Genomic DNA, 22012 nt, shown 5'->3' on the forward strand with positions numbered 1-22012 from the left:
GTATAGGCCTCTACTACCATTCACACCTACTCATACTCGTCTCATGTATTGTCTCACAGTTTTCCCAAGTCACCATAAAATAAAATCACACGACAGCTTAACACATTGGATAACGAAACAAAGGTTTTTATATTATTCCTTGAAACGATTACATAGGTGTTCAAGTTCACCCTAGACTATGCCTCTAATAGGCTACGTCATATGATATTATGGCTACTGCATAACTCGATCTTCGGATAAGAAGTCCTCATCCTTGATTCCTCGCGTTGTCATCTGCTTCGTCAAGGATCATCTAAAATGCTCTTGCCTTTGGTTTTGGCGGCATATTCGGCTTTGTAGCTTCTTCTTTCCTTGGGCAGTCTTGCTTGAAGTGTCCCTCTTCACCACACTTAAAGCAGACTTCTCTCTTGGTTGTGCATTCACTGGCGTAATGACCAGTCTTCCCGCATTTAAAGCAAGTCATCTCTTTAGAGAATTTTCCCCAAAATACTCGATACAACAAACATATTATCATGCATAACGAGCCCACACTCATCATATTGGAATACCATGTCCTAATCAGTTATCAGACCGAAATGCCAACATGTAACAGGTCCAATCAGTCATCAGAAAGGAATACCCAGGATTTGTCAGCATGCCGCTTTAACCCAACCGCTATTCTCGAGCCTCCGTGCCTACACCTTATAGCCGGCCCGCACCAGGTATCTTGGCCTATAACATATAGCAGGACCACCTCAACCTATCCCACCACCATATGGCTATCTCACGTAAGATGTCGTGAGAAAAACCTAAAGAAATCATTCATAAGTACTAAATAAGTACAAAAACAAAAATGACTTATTTTGTAACAAGAAAAATATTAAGGACTAAATGTGTACAAAAATATTAATGACTAAATGTGCACAAAGTGAGAAATATATTACCCTATTAAGTCATTTTTACCGGCTAACGTGGAGTAGCCGGTCATAAGGACTAAATGTGTACAGTTTAACAAATTAAAGGAGTAAATATAAATAAACATGAAAATCAATGACTAAATATATACAAATTAAAAAATCAGTGACTAAATACGTAAAATTAAAAAATACATTACACTTTTAACTCGTCCCTTTTCAAAACAAAACTAAAATTTTCTTACCTTTACCGGAAACACATGGATTGTCGTAGAACACCTACGCTCCAATTGTCCGATTCCGACGTACGGTAGTCTCTAACCAGTGTAGCGCCGGCGACGTCGGCTGATCGGCTCCTGCTCTCCGCATTGCCATAGGGCAAACGCCTCACCGTTCTGCTGCCTTTCCCCCTCTTCGTTTGTATCGCGCGGTAAGTCTAATAGTCTACCTTATCCTCATACGCAGAACTCTTAAGTTTGTTTGAATTTAATCTGTTGATTAGCATTGGAAAATTTCTCTTTTGTGTTTGATAACTTGATTTGACATTTTGAATGTTGAAAGTTTGATAGTTCATCCATCAGCTGCTTCTCCTTTTAGATTGAATACTGTTACTTTAGGTTTTCGTAAATGCGATTCCCATTTACAATCGAACTCTCAAATAATCACCCTTTTACATTTATGTCGGCAAGTTGTGAATCAGAATCATAATCACTTCACTTCTATCCGAAATTAATGTTTCCCTTTGATTCATTATGATTGTTTCATTGTTTCTGTTGATTCAGTCATTTGCCTAAATTGAATAGCTTGCTTTGTTTCTGAAACAGCTTAAAATGGCATCCTTGAAACATCCGAATCAACCTGAAACTATAAATCATGATGCAAATGGTGCTATATCTAGTTATGAACATCAAAGAAGCATGACAAACAACGAAGATGGAGAAGATGACTGGTATCACAAAGAGATAAACGATATTCTTGCTAAAAAACAAATGTTTTTTAGTTCAAATTGCAGAAACAGAGAAACATCTACTCATTGTAAAGAAAGAAATCAGTGTATGAAGTGTTCTAAAGGTGGTCAGTTGTTAGTTTGCAGTTCAAAATCTTGCTCATTTGTGTTTCATGAAAGTTGTTTGTTCTTCACTTCTGATACAACTGGAAAGTTCTATTGCCCTTTTTGTAAATATTCTCAATTAATCTCAAACTACCGGATAATTAAGAAAAAAGCTTCATTAGCAAGAAATGATGTGGCTTCTTTCAATGGTTTGGTGTTACCAAAAATGCCACACGAGAGATTGTATGTGTCTGACCACATTAAGCCATGGTAATGTTTTTGTTATTTTTAGTTTTCTTGATTTGATTTTCATATTTGAAGATATATAATTATATAATTAGTATTTATATACTATTATTATTATAGCACAAGATTAGTTGTTCCACAAAGAAGAAGAAGAGTCCCAGTCCCTTGGACAAAATCAGAGGAAGATACACTAAAGGTATACCAATAATAATAATAAAAATTGTGTCGCATATTTCTATTAATCTGTTTTATAATGTAGAAGTTAGTTAAACAAATACTAATAAAATATAAATTATATTTTTTGTATCAGAAATGGGTGGAAAAGTTTTTGGGAGAGAGTGATGGAGGTTTTATTCCATGGAGGATGATCTTAGAACTTGGTGTTTCTGTATTTCAAAAAAGTCGTACACCTGTTGACCTTAAAGATAAGTGGAGAAATATGCAAAAAGCAAGCAAATGCTCAATATGAAGTTTTAGATTTGGTTTGTGATTGAGCTTTATGTGTTTTTTGAATATATTTTTTTGGCATGATTCTACTATTATTGATGAATTTTAATTATTGAAAGAAGTAGGGTAACATATATGCAATTTTTATCATAGTATGTTTCCTAGTTTTATACACAGACGCACATTGCATACATTTGATGATCTTAAACATTATAAAAGTTGGTTATTAATATTTTTTTATATATAAAAGATTGGGTTGTTTTGGGTTGCTAATGAACTAACAAAAATTGAAATGGTTATGGATAAAAGCGATTATTATTTTTTTCGGTTAAAACTTTGGGTTGAGTTTGTTCACCATTTGATGCCCCATCTTCAATTCCCAACTATACGAACATATAGAATATGAACCTATTCTTAAAAGTAACTAAAAAAATAAAGAAATACATGAATATCTTATATGTTAATAAATGTCTTGAGTAAATTACTGAAATTGTCATTGTGGTTTGGTCAAATTATGTGTTTTGTTTAGTCCTTTTCTTTTTTGCATTTGGAAGGTTTTATGGTTTGGTTTTGTTGTAGGTTTAGTTTTTATCAGAAATGAAATGATTATAATACTCTTATATATACATTTAAAAAAAAAAATTCTTAACTTTTTTATTTAAATAAATGGACCACCTCACACCTTCCCTATCTCTTCCCCATTTTATTTAATATGGTTACAGAAAGAAGATCCAAAAAGTGGAGCAAGCAAAGTGCAACAATAAGGATGGTATGTGGTTGTCACAGTCTTTTAATGATTTAGGGTGTTTTATACTTGTTACGAATATGAGGGTGGTCCATTTTTTTTTTCTTTTTTAAATGATAACTAAATAACAAAAAGTTTTAAAATATATAAGAATATTATAGTCATTTTATTTATTATAAGAGCTAAACCGGACTAAAGTGCCAAAAAAGATATGAACTAAAAGTTGAATAATTTTACTCTAAAGTTTTTGAAAGTCACAATGTCGTCACAACATGGCAACATATATCAATCTTGATTTTCTCAAAGAAACAAATCTTGTGTTAGAAGAATCTTGGATGATAAATATATGATCAATGTTGTAAAAGTCACGACGTGGTACTAGGTTTCGACTTTTGTACTAGATATTAGTCAACCTAATCCAAAATTAGTAGGGGACCAAAATTGTAAAGTATTTTATTTTAAAAAAGTTAAATATGACTAATATCATGACAATATAGGTACATATATATGACTTGATATAATATTGATTATTGAAAAGATCTATATAAAAGTCATTATATTTGGGCTCTATTGATAGAAAGATGAAGGGCTTCTAGCATTAAATATTTGCTTAGGGGTATTGCAAACAATGTTTGAAAGACTCGATGTGGAGGGTCTGACTATCATCTTTATCAACGACAACTTTCAATGATCAAGATTCAAGAGCAACATCGATATGAAAAAAAAAAAATTAAACTCACCTGAAATCCATGATGGAATAGTGACATAACAATAACTAAAAATCAAAATCTACAAAGCAATGAGGGGTTTATTAGTTTATGCTTAATTTACATAGCGTATGAGCAGATTTTAAAAGCATCTTGTAACCTTTTTATTTTTAAATTTTAAATTCCCATTGATTTTACTTCCCACAGCTATACATCTTCTTGCCTGGTTTGGGTACATTCAACGTGCCCCTCTTTTGGAACTAATCTTTCAATTCCGTCCTCCAAATTTGTTTCTTTTTGTATGTGAATTAGAAGAATTTCTAGAAACATATCAAGAACAGTTTGATGAGATTCTTGATGAAACTCAAAATATGTCTTTTGTGAAAAAGATTCTTATATAAGATCTGCTAACAGATTTTCATGCATTGCCTATATTGGAGCCTTTTTCCTAAGAGCTTTGACTTTTTCCCCCACTTATTTATCTCTTTTGCGAATGATTTCATTCATGTTCCTAATATGAGTCGGAAGAGTTGATATAGAAAGTAAGGCCAAAATGATCTATTTAGTTCCTTTTTAAAATTTTCATGATTTTAAAATATAAAAAAGATTATAAAATATAAAAAAACTAAAAAGATGGTCTAGATAAATCTGACATTTTATCGGATTAAAAAGGATAAATATAATATCTTAATAATATATTTGACAAATATGATATTTTGACATTTAATAGGGATATATACAAAATTTTCCATTCTTTTATGTGTCTTTGGTAAAACATAAACATGTAATCCATGAAAGTTGATCTACCAAATAACATTTTCGTATAACAATGGTTTATATCATAAACAGTCACTTGATTTCGAGTGAGGGATAATTTTTTTATTTTTTGAAATGACAAATATACTAAACTACACCTAAATTATTTCATCTATGTCCACTGTAAAACTTGAACTATCAACCTCAAAGAAAAAAGACAATATCGGATACCATTGAACTAGAAGCTCTTTCTTAACTCTTAGAGCATTGGGTGTGGGCAACAAGGTGCAACATCAAGTTGTGTCACTTCACATGTCACATAAGCAAATGGTATTATGACACCAAGTCGGAAAATGGGCAACAAGATACAACACCAACTTTTTGAAAATAAATGTTTTTATTTTTGTAATTTTTTTTTACTATTTCGTTTTTTTTACATTTTTTTGCTTTCGTTTTTTTTTCTTTTTGTGTTTTTTTAATAACTAATATATTTTTATAAACATATAATTTTAAAAACAAAAAAAGACATAATATTTAAAATCTAAAATTCCGATTACAATTAAAAAAACATAATTTTAAACCTAAATTAATAACTAAAATACCATTCAAATTACTACTAAAACCACATCAATCCTAATTAACCAAAATATTTTTTCCTAATTTGTTCCTTCATCGCTTGTAGCACCGCTATATCAGCAGACGCTAAACCCTCCTCGCTTGTCCGAAGAATTGACAACTGATGTGTCATTAGTTCCCTCTCTTTTTGTTCCTGCTTCTCCCGTGCCTGCCTTTCCAGGAACTCCAAATGACGACGTTTCAACTCATTTTTTTCTTTTATTAATAAATTGTGCTCGTCAAATTTGGCTCTCATTTCCGCCGCATCTTTTGCTCTCGTCTCCACCTCCTCCGCATGTCTTGCAGCGCGCCTCGCTTTGTCGCGTCCGGGCGGTCATCGTAGTGGGGATATCTCTTGGATATCATCCGGGATCTCATCGTCATCGGCGTTTAGGTCGATGTTAGTCCGTGCGTCCGACACGTCGGCCGAGCTAGAATTGCGAGACCTTTTGGATTGAACCTCCGACGATGTAGGCGTTTTATTCCACTTTGGATCCGCTCGCAACAATTTCCATGATTTTTCAAAGTCGAAAACATGACCCATTTCGACCCGATATTGTTTCTTAGCAGATTTGAACAAATCGAAGTCGTTGGTTCCGCTTTGTTATTGCGCCTCAAGTCGGTTGTAAATACCGTTGAATTTGCTGCACCGCTTAGTTATCATACCCCATCTGCTGCTCAACATGTCATTGTTGCGATACGGATTTTTCTTTAAAATAGCGTGAAACTTGTCGAGCACCGCCCCCCAATAAACTCTTTTTTTCATTCCATTTCTGCGAAGTTCGTTTTTTGAAGTAGCACACCAAACCACCGTCAAAGCGTATTCCTCCTCTGGTGTCCACCATTGTGGAACGTCTGCATTTTCTATTTCTACCGATATTGATTTCCCTTTTGATTTTCCTTTCCCTTTCCCTTTCTTGTTCCTACTACCTCCCGCTTCCACTTCACCCGATTGTTGTGTCGTAGGCGATAGTTGGTTGGTTTGTTGTTGCATCGAAGCAAAAGAAGGGAAAAGATTTTGTTGTAAATTTGGGTTTTGACCGCCTTGATTTTGTTGAAAGTAAGGTGAGTTGGGAAACTGTAGTGGCGGTGAAGCGGGGTTGAAAGATGTGCCTTGGTATGAGATCTGTGGTAAGCCTTGAGTGGATAAAAGGTTGAAATAACCTTCATAACCGGCAAACCCGACAGACGAGGTTGTGTTTGGGTTTGATGATGAGGAGATGTTTTGGTTTTGCTCCATTTTCTTAGAAAGAAAGTTTATAAAAATGTAGATAGAATGTTAAAAAAGTTGTAAAATTTGAAATAAAATATATATATATATATATATATATATATATATATATATATATATATATATATATATATATATATATATGTAAAAAGGAAAATTATTTTTTTTTTTGTTTGAAATTGACCGTTTGCAAACGGTCTAAATGTGTAACGGTCCATTTTTCTCCCGTTTCATTTTGGTTCCATGGTAACGAGACGTAACTAGCGAGATGCAACGAGATGGAGGGGGGGGGTTGTTCCCCGTTACGACGGCGTCGAGAGATGCCACTTCACCCGCATCGAACCTCGTTGTGGCCATACGTGTCCTCTTAAAAGTTAGAATTAAAAAAAAAAAAAAAAACACAAATTTAATGATTTATGAAGGACGTGTATATCATATTGCCAGATGGGATGTTGAAGCGATGGAAACGTGAGGAATGTTTGAAACGTGGCATAACTTGAGTGGCTTTGGATTCCTTTTGCTATTATTATTACTTTTAGTGCCGAACTTTAGCTTCAAAACCCACATGTTTATTTTTGGAGAAAAAGCGGCATTTTGGTTGTTGGATATGAAGATTAAAGTCAAATTTTTAAGTCCGGACGATAGTAGTATGTTTATGGAGGAGGGGTGTGGTGTGTTGTATAGGCGTCACTTATAATCATATCATTTTTACCGTGTCCTCTTAAGTGTGGACGGAATAGTAGTATGTTTATGCGGGAGGGGTGTGGTGCTATATTTATTATACTCCGTATTTTTTATATAGCGTCATTCATAGATATATCATTTTTACTACAAAACAAAAGTACAGTTTATTTGCCGCACTACTTGTGTGGATACAAAGGCAAAGCATAGTTTTTTTTATATAATTTTATAAAACAATTCAATTTTAATAAAAAATATAAATTTCAATATATATATATATATATATATATATATATATATATATAAAAGCCCCTATAGTTTTCGTTAACGAGTCTTTTTTTTGTTTTTTAATTGTTCCAAAGTTATTTTTTGGATAATCTGCTCTCATGCTGTAAACAGTCAAATATAAACTTAACCATGTCGCTCTTCTTTCTTTCCTTACCATGAAAAAGACTTTTTGGGTAGCCTTCCATGCCAAGCCAGCATGTGGACCGGATTGGTACTCGAAGGGCTTCCCCTTCCTCGACTCTCTCTCTCTCTCTCTCTCTCTCTATATATATATATATATATATATATATATATATATATATATATATATATATATATATATATATATATATTAGGCGAATGTCTGCGCGTTGCTCAGAAACACCTATATATTAGAAGTTTTTACAAATATATGTTTGTTTTTTTAAATATAACAATAACGTTGTTGTTAAATTTGATATAATAATGTGTATACTAAATTAATATAATATATATATATATATATATATATATATATATATATATATTATAACTGTATAATCTCAATTGTTTGAACGACTTTTATTCGCGAGTTACATATAATAAAATTAAATATAACATAAGGTTTAATGTTATTTACAATTGTTGTTAATGTTAATTAAAATTTTAAAATTTATTTGCTTAATGTTTTAATTTCTGTCATTATAGTTATTGAAAACATCAGAAATTGTTTTTTTTTTATTTTATTTTATTTTATTTTATTTTATTTTAAAGGTAACAATATAATCATTTATATATAGTTATTTTTAACTATTATTATTCTATATTATTTTAAACTACTTATTTGAAAACTTTTATCGATTATAAAAATATTTTTATGAAATATTTTAGTTAAATTGATATTACAATTTAGTTTTTGCATTTATTACTACAATTTATCACTTTTAACTATTTACAAAATATTCTTTGGTTTTTTAAGTCGAAACTGAAATTTATATTAAAGTTAACACTGTAATGTTATGTCACACCCCCGAACCAGGACGGTGGAAACGTCCGGGGTGGATGATATCATTGTATAGTATCATAACAATTGAATACTTAGTGTATTCAATTGTGCAACAAAACATACATTAAGATATACAAACTTACATTAAGAGATACAAACTTACATTGTTTACTTAGTGTATTTGTTCAAATTTTACACAATATTAACTGAAAAGTAACAATTTCAAAGTGCAACAAAAATCCAGTTCTCGATGGCTTAAGTACCTGCTTACTGGTTCCCTGAGAATATAAAGTTATTTTGAAAATCGTCAACAATGAATGTTGGTGAGTTCATAAGATCGTAATAGTGATAATAGTATACTGAACTGTATGTCTTATACCAAAGACAGAAAATGTATGTATGCATGTTTCTTTGTATGTTACCAGAAAATCCAATATTCTCTGATGTATGAAAATCTGTAGTCTTAAACCCTAAGACCGTAATAGTGATAAAAGTATACTGAAAAATAGTATGTAGTTTTATAATTTACAAAACCAGTGGAGTGTGAGCTTGTTAAGTTCACGGTAATCGACACACATGCGAAACAACCCATCCTTCTTTTTGACAAACAAGATTGGAGCTCCACAAGAAGAGAAGCTTGGCCTTATAAACCCCATGTCCAGTAATTCACTCAATTGGATGGAAAGCTCTTGCATTTCTACAGGAGCTAATTTATATGGCGACTTGGCGATTGGTGTTAGCCATGATAATGGCTAACTCGTTGCCGGAATCGGAATTGTGCCCGAATGTAGGTTCTTCCTCCTCTTCGGTTTCGTATTCGGTGTCTTCTTTAATCGGGTCTTATATTGCTATAGAGGCGCTGGAAGCTCCTGATTTGCTGCTCTTCTTCTTGTTGAAAACGACTTTTAGATTCTTCAAAGGCGAGCTTTTCGAAGAAGTGGTTTCACCAACGATTTTTCCTTTGTTCTTCTTTAAGGCAGACTCCGGATCTTCAGAGGGAGGAACCAATGGAGTGTTAGATCCTCTGGTCATGAAACAACTGTAAACAAAACAAAAAAAACGCGTAAAAAGAACAAAAATAAAATAAAAACTAAAACTGTCAAACAGCAGTGAACTCGCTGAGTAGCTTCGAGTGCACTCGGCGAGTAGGCTGTATGAAACAGAAAATTTTAGACAGAATTAGATAAAACGATTAAAAACCAATAAATACTAAAACCTAACCTACTTACTGAAATACTAAAAAAATAACTTTGTGCAAGAAAAACTCACAGAAAGGATCGATAAAATTAGGAATTAGATTTAATTTTTGAACCGTTCCCCGGCAACGACGCCAAAAACTTGATGTGTGTAAAACCCAACTAGTTTTAATCCTACTTTTAATTATAAAATAAACACACAAAGGCAGTAGACCTATCAATTGTGGTAAAGTTAAATAAGTAGGGTATCGAACACAGGGAACGGAAAATTAAAACTAAAAGCTAATATTATCTAAAAATTAAGTAATAAAGGGGGTTTTCTCTAGTTTTCCAAGACTATAAACTTACTAACTAATACTTAGACTAATTAATTAAAAACTAGATAAGCAAAGATTCAACTAAATTCAATAATGAAGGGAACTTTTGTTTAGTTCAACTCAATTGATCCTATGGTTGATATTATGGCAATAGTGCAATGGATTGATTTTTCTATTGGCTACCGATTCAAGTGATTAGATTCACGTTCGCTGCGTTAATCCTTAGAGAACAAACTAACTCAAACAGTGGCCAGTTGTCTAATTTAATTCAGTTCACTAGATTATTTATTCGGGTTAATTAAGACTTGTAATGGTCAACTAAATTGGTCATTTAGTTAACCTCTTGTTGATGGTCATCACACAAGCTCACACATGAATTTACCTATTTTTCTTATTAATTCTAGTTTCACATTCGCTAATCCTAGTCATAAAATAAAGTGTTCACATAAATCATATGAGGTAAACAATTAAGAGATGTTCATGCAGCTTAATTATCTTTCTATTAACAGAAAAATAGTTATCATTCACACATAAGGTTCTTTAACAAGCTAAAATCAACAAAATCACCAATATTAAATCAATCATACCATAAATCAAACCATAGTCTCAATATTGTCTCCCCAAACAGAAGTTAAAAGGTTTTAGCTCATGATTGGGGCAATTGACAGCATAAAAACGAAATCTAACTGTCTGAACATGATGAAAAACAAACATTGAATTAAGAATAATGAAAATTGCCTCTAATCTCCTTCATAATTGGATTTAGGGTTTTATCTTCATTCTCCAGGTCTCTCCTGACTTTAATTCGCAGCTTGGTTCTCCTCAAGGGTTCCAGAATAATTTGTGTCGATCTGAAAAGTCGTTTTTATAGATTCGCCCCGACTCGTCGAGTCCATGACCGACTCGTCGAGTCCATCCATTAATTCCCGTACACGGTAAGTCAAGGAGTTCTTAGTTTCTCGAATATTCGTATCGACTTGCCGAGTAGTCGACCCTACTCGCCGAGTACCTTGTGTTTTTAGCATTTTTCTTCTTTGCTCGACTCCCAAGCTCCCAACCACTTCTCTTGCTTCCTTTTGCTTCCGAGCTTCGCTTTTGGACTGAAAACACAATTCAAACACTTTTAGGTATCTTTCGTCCATGATATGCAATTAATTATCTAATAAATGATAAAAATCTATACTTAATATAAGACTAAATATGCAAATATCAGTTTTGTGAATCCTAAACTATACCCATTATAGTTTGCCTTGTATGTTTTTGTGTAGACTATTTATATAAACATTATATAAATATCCAATTGTAATCCTATTTAGTGTTTATGTATGTTATTAAAACATGATATACTTGGGTTTTAACCCACCAAAATAGTGATGACTAAAAATATAACCATTTCTACTAGAAAAGCTATTTTTAGTAGAAATTACCAAAAACTTGTAGTTTGTACAACTCATATTTTCAGGTTGATATTTGTAACACAAAATAAGTTATGTTTGTGTTACTTTTGCATGTCAACTTCTTATGAAACAAAATTTGTGTAAAAAGAATGGTGATATTTATATTCTTATATAAATATAACATTATATTCAAATAATAAGCATGAGGCATGCAAATATCCAAAAGATAAACATATTTTGACTTATATTGTAGTTTGTACATCGCATATTTTTGGGTTAACATATTTAACACAAAATAAGTTATATTTTGTTATCTTTGCAAATAAAGCTCTGTATGTCACGAAAATTTTTGTGTGAAGAGTGGTGATGTTTACATTTTTATGCAAATATTATACAGTATTCAAGTAATAAGTATGAGACATGCAAGCATCCAAAGGACAAACATATTTGAACTTGTATCCCCCCCCCATAAAAGCATGTAAAACTCGAAAATGGGGGTATGAAGCTCACCTTGAGTAGTTCTTGTGTGTAGCTTGAAGTGTTGTGAAAAAGATTTCGAGCCTAAAACACTAGTATGTGCTTGATGAACTCCTTGAAGATTATATTACCCTAAGGATGTTAACACATGATATTGTGTGTAAATGGGATGAAATTATCGTAATAATGTATAGAAACACTAGGGGTTGTCGAAGTTGCTTACCAAAATTCTAAGGACCACTTAGATGATGAAGATCTGTGGGAAGAACCAAGCTTGTTCTTGATAGAATTTTGAAATATGAAGATGAAGTGTCAAAGGGAATGGAAGAAAGAAAGATGAAAAATGTTGGCGAATGGAAGGAGGGTCTTCTGTCGTGGTTTATATGGAAGGATAGGAGTGGAGGATGTTCTTGTTTATTTAGGGAGCAATTCACGTACTACATGGTTATTTGAAGGGTATTAGATTGTATTATGTAAATGGGGGTAAAGCTGATTTATCCCACCACCTGGTCAACACCTAATCACCCTAGGGAAGTACACTTTGAAATTTTCTGCCATAAAGAAGGGGATTGCGATCTAGTTATGACCGAAATCCCTTAGTACACCTCATCCTTAAGGATTTCGGTCCTAATGGCTTTAAAGAAATGATTTCGGTCCTAGTCTTGTAGGGTTTTCGGCCTCTAACGGGCCTTAAATGGAGATTTCGGTCTTGTAGTGTTTTCATGGATGGGTTTTTGGCCTTATACAATAAATATCACAAAGATTATGGCTTTAGAATTCGAGAATGGCATAAACACATGTTGTTGTGTTATAAATATTTGATTGTTGTTTGATTTACATTGATCATTCAAGTCTTATTTTAACATGAATTTTCAAAGTGTATATCATCTCTCATCATACAAATGGTGTCCTCTTGGCTTTCAATAAACATCATTGCATTTAAGTTACAGAGTGAATTTATTTGTACACTGTTTCAATTTAGACTCTACTTGACCCAAGCTTGCTAGTTGTCACATAAATTATCGGAAGCCCACATTTATAGCAAAGATGATTCGACTGCTTCTCGCTTACCTCGAGATGGATAAAACTTATCCATTAAGGGATTATTTTTAAACTCTTCTTTATCTCCTATTTTTAATTTATTTTAAAGTTATCCCTTTAATATTCTCGAAATTAACTCCTATATTTTCAGGAATAACTTGGGGGCAATTGTTAGGGTCAGGATCCTTAAAACATTCAGGATCCTCAAACCTCATTAGATATTCAGGATCCCGACTATTACCGTTATTATTATTTACTAACATTTATAACGGTCATATTTCGTTCTTAATTAACACATGTGCAGAAATAGTCAAGAGAATACTTATTCTCCACAAAGAGTCGTCTTAACTATGATAAAGACCCGGAATACCAAGTCAAACAACATTCACAAAGCTGGTCATATTGTATCCCGGAAATATCAGACATCTTGTTAGCTAGTTTAGACTATAAATTGAGACATGTATCTCGCACACGACACACTCTACCTACTCTGAGCTTACTCTACGAACTTTTTCACTTGTTCTTACTGAAATACTCTTTTGTAATCATTATTTTATATTAATAAAATCATCAAGACATGTTATCATTATCACCTCCCAAGGTTTTGTACAGAGATCCTAACAAGGATCAAGGGCTTTCCTTGTAAACAATTGTGACATTTTATTTACCTTTCTCTATTGCACAATCCGAACATCACATCCTCTCATTCAATTTGGTTGATTTATACTTGTGTAATTTTTGACGATAACAAATACTAGATCTAGTATAAAGGTGGATGCTTTATATACATGCATGTCCAATGTATGTCTAGAATCCATTTTAGGTCAAAATGAGATAAAAGTGACCCAAAACTCATGCAAGGTCAAGAACCCCAACCAAAGTCTAAATCTACAAGATATATTATTCATGGGACTCAGGAGAGTCATAAAGTTGCAACCTTTATCACTTCAAACCCACCAAACATTTCTTATGGACCAAAATATGCTAAGAAACTAGATCTACAACCAAAGAATCATCAATATAGAAATTTGAGGACTGACAAATGGTCCAGAGAGTGATTCCAAAGATGGAGAGGATTTGTTGCTTGATCCTTTTGCTAACACCTTCTTCTCCTTCCTTCAAAATGCAACAAACACCACATAGAGCTCAACACTCAATAAGGGAGGCTAGGGTTTCATATAGATGCTTTCTGGAGGTGATGGAGGATGAGGGAGAAGGAAACCCTAGCCATCAATTCCTTTAAATAGGGGTCCAACCCGAGAATCTAAGGTTTCTTCAAAATCAACTGCCACCCCGTGGCACTTATGGCCACGTCGTGGCGAGTCATTAAATCCTCTAATCCTAAAAATATTGCCACGCCATGGTGAGGCTCCACCATGACGTGCTAACATGTCTTCCATGACTTGGAAGTGGAATTGGTCGTGATTGGGTGAAATAGCCACGACGTGCTGGCATTCTTAAGTTGATTTTGATATTTGACCGTTAACTTTTTGACATGGTTGACTTTGGGTCATATTGCTAGTTTTAGAAGGTAGACTAAGTGCTTACCTTTTATGATTCGTTAGGAGGTGTGTAACATCCACTTTTCGACTGTGTGAGTCTGTTAGTTGTCGATTGCGCTCGTAATATGAGTTTTCTCACTATACTATGTAAGATGCTAGTTGTCTTTGTGACTTTTGCATGTGTGTTGGGCGGGGCCTGTTTTGTATGTAGGGCGGGGCCCATTTGACATGTTCGGTGGGGGTTGTTATGTGAATTGGTGAGGCCCATTATGTATGATGGGTTGGGCCTGATACGTAAGTTGGGTGGGGCCCATTATGCTAATTGAGCAGGGCCCACTATCTTTTGTGATTCACTTGATGTTTTAAGAATAGTTTATAGTTTGATTATCTTTTTTTAGTAATGAATGAATGATTTGGTTGAATTAAAAATGAAATTTTTACTTGGTATTTTTTGGGACGTTACATACTTGTATCATTCCTATTCCTAAAATTAAACATGTCATCATTTCCATGTCTTCTTCTTTCCTACAGTCGACTGGAAGTACCCTTGGAAGCTTCAATCAATACCCTTTTGTGAGTCACTATGAACACAAGCTTTGACTTCTTCAATTTCCCCCTCGTTGTAAGCAGATCAAATAACCTTCTCCATTGATACTCTCCACTTCTTAAAAGGGATATGGGAATATAAATGTTCCCTTGGTGTTATGCCCCTTGTGCTTTTTATATGTTGAAGATTCTAGCTAGATGTTTGTCAACCATGAGGTGGCTAATCAAATACGAGTGATGGTTATCAAGTGGTTGGATCACCATTTCCCACCATTTGAAAATGTTTTGGAACTTATGGAATGTGTGGACTCAATCACGATAATGAAAATGAAGACTCTTGAAGTCATTGTCTTTACTACGATGTGAGTTTTTTTGGCAGTATAAACAATGTTATTTTCAGACGAAAATGTCATATTTTCAATTGTATCGCTATCTACTCTTTTGATAAAAAAATGCTTTTGTTTTTTTACAGTTGAGTTGTAAAATTAAATGAGATTCAAGTTTTAAACCTTACACACCTAAATTTTTGTCCACAATTATCTACCGATTGATGGATCTTTACACTTTAGATAGGTTCAACGTAGCTACATACACTGCCAAGAGAGTTAATTTTACCTTTTCCGGGTTCATAAAACCCCAAAAGTCTTATCACTATAATTCTATGGGCCACTATATCTAAATTAAAACCCTTTAGTTTAATTTAAACTCAATTAAAACCCTTTAGTTTAATCTAAACTCATTTTGATTTTTTCTTGAAACGGAACAATTATGATTTGTATTCAATCAATAAAATCCCAATCCATTTAGGGTTAAGTTCCAATAGATTCACCCCCTTAAAATTTTGATTGGTCAAATTAGGTACAAGAAAGAGTCATTTTTCAACTTCGTGCATGACTTTGGTTTTTATTTCCTTTCTCATTAAAAACAATATTTTGTTCTAATTCCTCTATCTAATGACCCGTTGCTATCTTGACCCACCGAATCATTCAAGTTGATAATTGCCTCCATCGTCATTATCAATAAAATAACTCAAGTCACAATTAATACAACACAATGAAAAAGAAGAAAAATCAAATATATTAAATTAAACCAAAGGTATATGATATATAAAGCTTATATTTTCTTTAATTACATACATAAAACTTAAAAATAATATATAAACAACAAAATGCTTTTTTTCTAATGTTTGCCAAAAAAAATCCAATTAAAAATCATATATTTCGTAATATATAAACGTTTTTTCAAAGAAAATAAAAAGCCTTTTTGCGATAATGAACCATTAAACAAGCCACTTTGCAAAATAAAGTAATTTTGTAGTTGGACCATATGTTGTTTTTTTTTTTATAAAAGTTTAAAATATAATTTATCTTTTTCAATATTCATCATCCATTTGGTTAATTTTTATTCCATTAATTGAAAATAAGAAACACATAAATTAAAAACTTAAAAATTCATAATTACTACATTTAAATGAAGTTTTCGTCCAAAAATTATTCTTTCTAGTTCTTGGTTAAGATTATTATGGTCAACCATTCAAATATGTTTCATCAACTCTCTTTAAAGATCGTGATCGATCTCAACATGACGTATTAATATGTTTCTCTGTGTCAGAGGAACAATTTTATTTTTGTCATAGTCACATGTTGCATTTCTTGGTACTAGTTAAAGAAAAAAGACACAAGTAACAATGAAAGACTTTTTAGTTTGAGGGGCCTTACAAGAAAGTGTTCCAAACTACAAGATCCAAAGATGGGATTTTTCAAAGTTTGTATGTATGTACCACTCCTCAAGTCATTTTCAACACATTTTTATATGGGTTTTGCCAATAAGGACATAACTTTGATGGATTTTTTCCAACTATTATCTATCTTTATGATTATCCTTTCATTTCTTTAAATTCATCACCCTTCTTCCAGTCTTCTTTGTACTCCCACTGCTACACATTCAATTCCTCACTCATCGATCACACGCTCACACCTATAATTCAATTTCCCATAATAAATTTTACACCAATTTCTCAATCATTGCTTTCAATTTCATTTCTACCAACAAAAACAACTGAATTCCCCTTAATTACTCCCCCTAGATCTGCTCCCTAACAAAATTGTTCGAGGGTTTTGCTTTAATTTCGCCTTTGATGTTATCCCACTTCTGGATTTTGCAGAAAGAGAGGTTTACTTGAGGTATGACGACGGCGAGCAGTTTCGTTTCCGGGTCCGGGTCCGGGTCGTTGAGTTCAAAACCTGCAACGGGTGTGTCAGATCAGTTCCCTGTGGGTTTGAGAGTTCTTGTTGTTGATGACGATGTTACTTGTTTAAAGATTTTGGAACAAATGCTTCGCAGATGCTCGTATCATGGTAAACACTTTGCTTTCCTTTTTCGCTTTCAGTATGAACGCTATATTTCTCTGTTTGTTAGAGATTAACTGTTAGTGTCCACTTTTCAGAATTTTAACACGATTAGTGATAGATAACACTAGATTACCTTCAGTAATCACAAAAAAAGAGCACTTTCTGTGCAAGCAAGTAACTTTACCTTGAGTTTTTACCATGAAAAAGTTAAATGTTGCATTTTTATGTAATCAAATCACTGCTTAACATGACGTGGACATGAAATATATTATTGATCTTTGAGTTACCTTTATATGTGGAAAACAATAAAGGATGAACTCTAGAAATGCTTACAGGGGATCTTTAGTAAATTGAATTTTGGATTTTATAGGCTTTCTTGATTTCATGTTTTAGATTCAAGATTCTACGATTCAAGATCTCTTTAGATTAATTTATTTATATAACCAGATATGGTTCTATTCTAGCATAATGTCTTAAGCTATAGTATTACTTTCCCTCTTAAAGGGCTATTTCTTTTTATTTCTTTTTTCCCATTTAAGTCCTGAATGAGTAATGATGTCTGTATGGATAAAGATCCTTTCTTTTCTAATTTGGTTAACTTTTGCAGTTACAACTTGCTCACAAGCAACTGCTGCTTTAAATATATTAAGGGAAAGAAAAGGTGGATTTGATGTGGTTTTAAGTGATGTTCATATGCCTGATATGGATGGATTTAAGCTTCTTGAACTCGTTGGGTTAGAAATGGATCTTCCTGTCATAAGTACGTTTTTTTTTTTTTTTTTTTTTTTCCCATTTATAATAATCTTTTATCTTTTATATAAACTAAAAACAAATTATTACTGTGTGCAGTGATGTCAGCAGATGGAAGAACGAATCTTGTGCTAAGGGGAATAAGACATGGGGCATGTGATTACTTAATCAAGCCTATACGTGAAGAACAACTAAAGAACATATGGCAACATGTTATAAGAAAAAAATGGAATGAAAATAAAGAACATGAAAATTCAGGGAGCATGGAGCACAAAAGAGGAGGAGGAGGTGATGATAATCATGATAGTGAGTATGGTTCTTCTGTTAATGAAGGAGGAGAAAATGGGTTGCTGACGTGTCATAAAAAAAGAAGAAGTATTAAAGAAGAAGATGATTGTGAACTTGAAAGTGATGATCCATCTGCTTCAAAAAAGCCACGTGTTGTTTGGTCTGTGGAGTTGCATCAGCAATTCGTTAGTGCTGTGAATCAACTTGGAATTGACAGTATGTTTTTTTTTTTTTTTTCAATTATTAATTTATTTTGTTAAAAATTGTTCAATTTATCTTATTACTATGTTACTTTTTTATTTTCTCAGAGGCTGTTCCAAAGAGAATTCTTGAATTGATGAATGTTCCAGGTTTGACTAGAGAAAACGTTGCAAGTCATTTGCAGGTGTAGTTTGACTTTTTTCTTTTCCAATAAAGCTTTGACCTTTGTGATAAAAGATTATATGTGAACTAATTACAATCGAAACATATAGTGAAGTGATTAAAAGTTTCTATTTTTTTTGTTATGCAGAAGTTTAGATTATACTTAAAGAGATTAAGTGGTGTGGGAGGTCAACAAGGAGGGGGTCAAAATTCATTTTGTGGGCCCATTGAACAAAATAAAAAACTAGGTTTATACGGAAGATTCGAGATCCAAGCACTGGCGGCTTCCGGCCAAATCCCGCCGGAGACACTGGCGGCACTTCACGCTGAACTTTTCGGGCGGCCAACCGGAAATGTCAACTTGCCGCTAGTTGACCACCAACCGATATTACAATCATCTAATTACGGTCAACCCCTCCCATCAAAGCAAATTTCACAACCCGTTGTAGAAGATGTTCATTCATGGCATTCCAACAACATGATTGGTAATTATGGTGGATTGGGAGGGCAAAATGGTAATTTAATAGGGGTAATGCCAAGTCAGCAGGTTCAGAAACAAGCAATTACGGTTCAACCCTCGCGTCTTGTTGTCCCGAATAATCAATCATCATCGGTTAGTTTTCAAGGGGGGAATAGTGGCGTTTTGGTAAATTCGGGTGAGAAACAAATTTCATTTGGTGAATGTGTTCAAGTGCTTGATCAAGGACCTTTGAGGAATCTTGGATTTGTAGGTAAAGGGAATTCGATTCCAAGTAGGTTTGCTGTTTATGAAGATGAATCTTTAGCAAATAATTTGAATCAATGGGATAACTTTGGGAAGAAAGTGAAACAAGAGCCGAATATTGAATTCATGAGTGTCTTCTCTGAATAGGTAAACATAAATCTATGAAAAGATAAAAAGTGTACTTCATTTTCAAAGTAAAAAAAAGGAGAATTAATTACCCAATGCTCAAGATTGATTTTTTTTTTTTTTTGACAAATTGAAACAGGTTTAAGATCATGATTTACATATCAAGATCGTTGGTTGGAAGATTCATCTACAAATCAGAAATGAATCATGAAGGTGATGAATCGGTGTTCTTAGAGGTCAAGAAGAGTGTTGTTAGGTAGGATTATTATTGAACAAGTTCATAGAATCGTGGGACTTGTTGATCTTATTATATATAAGTTTAAGGGTTATGTGTAGCTCATTCATCAATAGTTATGCAAAGATTTAGTGATTGTAATTATCTCTCTTGTATGGTAGTTGTAGAATTGTATCGTAATGTTTTTACTCGATTCATATCTTCAAGAATATGAACTCTTGGGAATGATTCTGCTATGAATGTTTTTTAGATGTGTAAAATAAAACCAAATTTAGATCTTGAATTATATGAACTCCTGCTTTCTATGACCTGACTTACAAAAACAAGTTAATAACAGGAACACACACACACACACACACAGGAAACTGATCATCAAAATATGGATTCATTGCTCAAACTAATAATTAAAAGATTGTAAGAACAAAAGCTAGCAATTGGAAAAGCTAGTCTCTCCATCTATTTCCTTATAAGCATTCTGTTGTAACAAACTATGTAAACAAAATACCTAAAATACCCCTCCACTAATAAGATGCTCATTGTTTTGCTGATTTCTTCATCTTATCCTTTATAAGAATGTGAATTAAGTGGGTGTGTAGCAATATCCCACCCTCGAAGAGTGACCTTGTCCTCAAGGTGGAGATCCTGAGTATTGGGCACTCCATTTGGAACATATTTTCATAATGGTGTTTGTCTAAATGTTGCTTAAGGATCTTGGAAAACAGATGTTGTCTTAACGACTGTTATTCAGTTTAAGCAACAAGTCTTCATCCTATATTGAAAGTTGTTGTGTAGGTGGTATTGGTATATGAGGTTTTATACTTTCATTAGTGACCAATGTTGATATTGTAGCAAACTCGACAATTGAGATTCAGGGATTAATGGAATAGAAGGATAATCAAAACCTTATTGTTGCAGGATTTGATGAATTCCTAATGGTGTTTGAAGAGGGTCAACCGGAAGGTTTGGCCAATTTGAACTTCCACAATGTGGAATGATGGGATCCTGGAGAATATCATACTTGGGGCTAACCAAAATTACTAAAATTGCATCTCTTCTGAGCCATATAGCAAAGCTCTTCCTCCTCTCATACTATACTCATCATAACCAACAAGGTTAATCTTGTCATTTTTGAAAACAAAGGTTTCAAAATCAAGCAATGTTGGAGGCTTGGTTATTAATGGCACCAAAACCATACGAGCTCTGATAGCATATCCGCAACCGCCATTAGAACGAGCTTTAAGGGATTTGGAGGACAGAAACCCGACATTAAAAACGGAAGGGAATAAAAGTAGACCACATGGGAAATGTGTTCTCGAGTTTTTCTTAAGAGACAGAAGAAGATGGAATGGAAGGGGATGGAAAGCAAAGTAAGTGTCTTTTTTACCAACCCATTTTTGGAAGGGTTAGGAGGTGAAGTAAAAAAAGGCTCAAATCCCTCCATTCCATTCTATTTCCTTCCGACTTAAGAACATACTTTGATTATTTATATTCCTATTCCATTTCCCACCTTCCATCTGTTAGAAATTGGGTAGGGTTATAGTGGAGATCTGGATATCCCTTGGATAGTGTAAACACTTTCTGAACTGATATTTCTATTTTATGCCCAGGTTATAAGAAATTCAACCTAGGATAATCCCAAGAGAACACTTACAAATCTAGACATAGAAAACGTAAACCAAATTGCTAGAAGATTCTGAGTTTGTATGAAGACAACGAGAGCTAAAAGGTGATACTTCTCCACAAAAAGAGAGTGGTTTATATAGAAAACGATATGTAGGGTTTCGTTTTAGGGCTGGCCGTTATAGGTTGCTTTGGAAACAAGTCAATGGAATCCAGAATTAATGAGGAAATCAATCTTAGTCATTTTTACCATAACCCCCTTAAGAATTTGATTTTTCCACTATTAGCGGGACCCCAGCCAGGGGCTCTGCCCCTTGGACCCCACCAAGGGTGCTACGTTGTCACTAGACCCCGCCAAAGGGGCGTTGCACCTTTGGAAACTCTGGACCCAGGGGCGTTGCCTCCGGATCCCCAACTTGTCATCGAACCGGGTTCTAATTCGATTTTATACATGT

At 33.5% G+C, this 22012-nt stretch overlaps 2 protein-coding genes across 3 annotated transcripts; both read left to right on the forward strand.

Moving 5' to 3' along the window:
- Nucleotides 1–1122: 1122 nt before the first annotated feature.
- LOC145068862 (uncharacterized) lies at nt 1123–2792 on the forward strand. The gene is made up of 4 exons (XM_079015834.1): nt 1123–1323; nt 1718–2214; nt 2311–2386; nt 2501–2792. Exons 2-4 carry the CDS (start codon nt 1724–1726, stop codon nt 2657–2659), a joined length of 726 nt encoding a protein of 241 aa, XP_078871960.1. The 5' UTR covers nt 1123–1323; nt 1718–1723; the 3' UTR covers nt 2660–2792.
- A 14152-nt stretch (nt 2793–16944) lies between these two features.
- Nucleotides 16945–20223, forward strand: LOC145066211 (two-component response regulator ARR14-like). Of its 2 annotated transcripts, XM_079013423.1 has the most exons (7): nt 16945–17457; nt 18059–18211; nt 18301–18705; nt 18798–18874; nt 19001–19508; nt 19584–19723; nt 19842–20223. In XM_079013423.1, the coding sequence occupies exons 1-6, from the start codon at nt 17286–17288 to the stop codon at nt 19721–19723; spliced, it is 1455 nt and encodes a 484-aa protein (XP_078869549.1). In that variant the 5' UTR covers nt 16945–17285; the 3' UTR covers nt 19842–20223. The 2 variants fall into 2 exon arrangements, with proteins under 2 accessions (XP_078869549.1, XP_078869548.1); XM_079013422.1 differs by having other exon boundaries at nt 16946–17457; nt 19001–19723.
- The last annotated feature ends 1789 nt before the right edge of the window (nt 20224–22012 follow it).

This window comes from Lactuca serriola, chromosome 8, assembly GCF_051521515.1.
Source record: "Lactuca serriola cultivar US96UC23 chromosome 8, Lser_US96UC23_V15, whole genome shotgun sequence".
In the NCBI taxonomy this organism is placed as follows: Eukaryota; Viridiplantae; Streptophyta; class Magnoliopsida; order Asterales; family Asteraceae; genus Lactuca; species Lactuca serriola.

Coding starts and splice junctions, on each gene's coding strand:
- LOC145066211 (XM_079013422.1), top strand. CDS start 17,286: ATGACGACGGCGAGCAGTTTCGTTTCCGGGTCCGGGTCCGGGTCGTTG. Junction 18,706..18,797: donor GAATCAACTTGGAATTGACA/GTATGTTTTTTT, acceptor TTATTTTCTCAG/AGGCTGTTCCAAAGAGAATT. Junction 18,875..19,000: donor ACGTTGCAAGTCATTTGCAG/GTGTAGTTTGAC, acceptor TTTGTTATGCAG/AAGTTTAGATTATACTTAAA.
- LOC145068862 (XM_079015834.1), top strand. CDS start 1,724: ATGGCATCCTTGAAACATCCGAATCAACCTGAAACTATAAATCATGAT. Junction 2,215..2,310: donor TCTGACCACATTAAGCCATG/GTAATGTTTTTG, acceptor TTATTATTATAG/CACAAGATTAGTTGTTCCAC. Junction 2,387..2,500: donor CAGAGGAAGATACACTAAAG/GTATACCAATAA, acceptor TTTTTGTATCAG/AAATGGGTGGAAAAGTTTTT.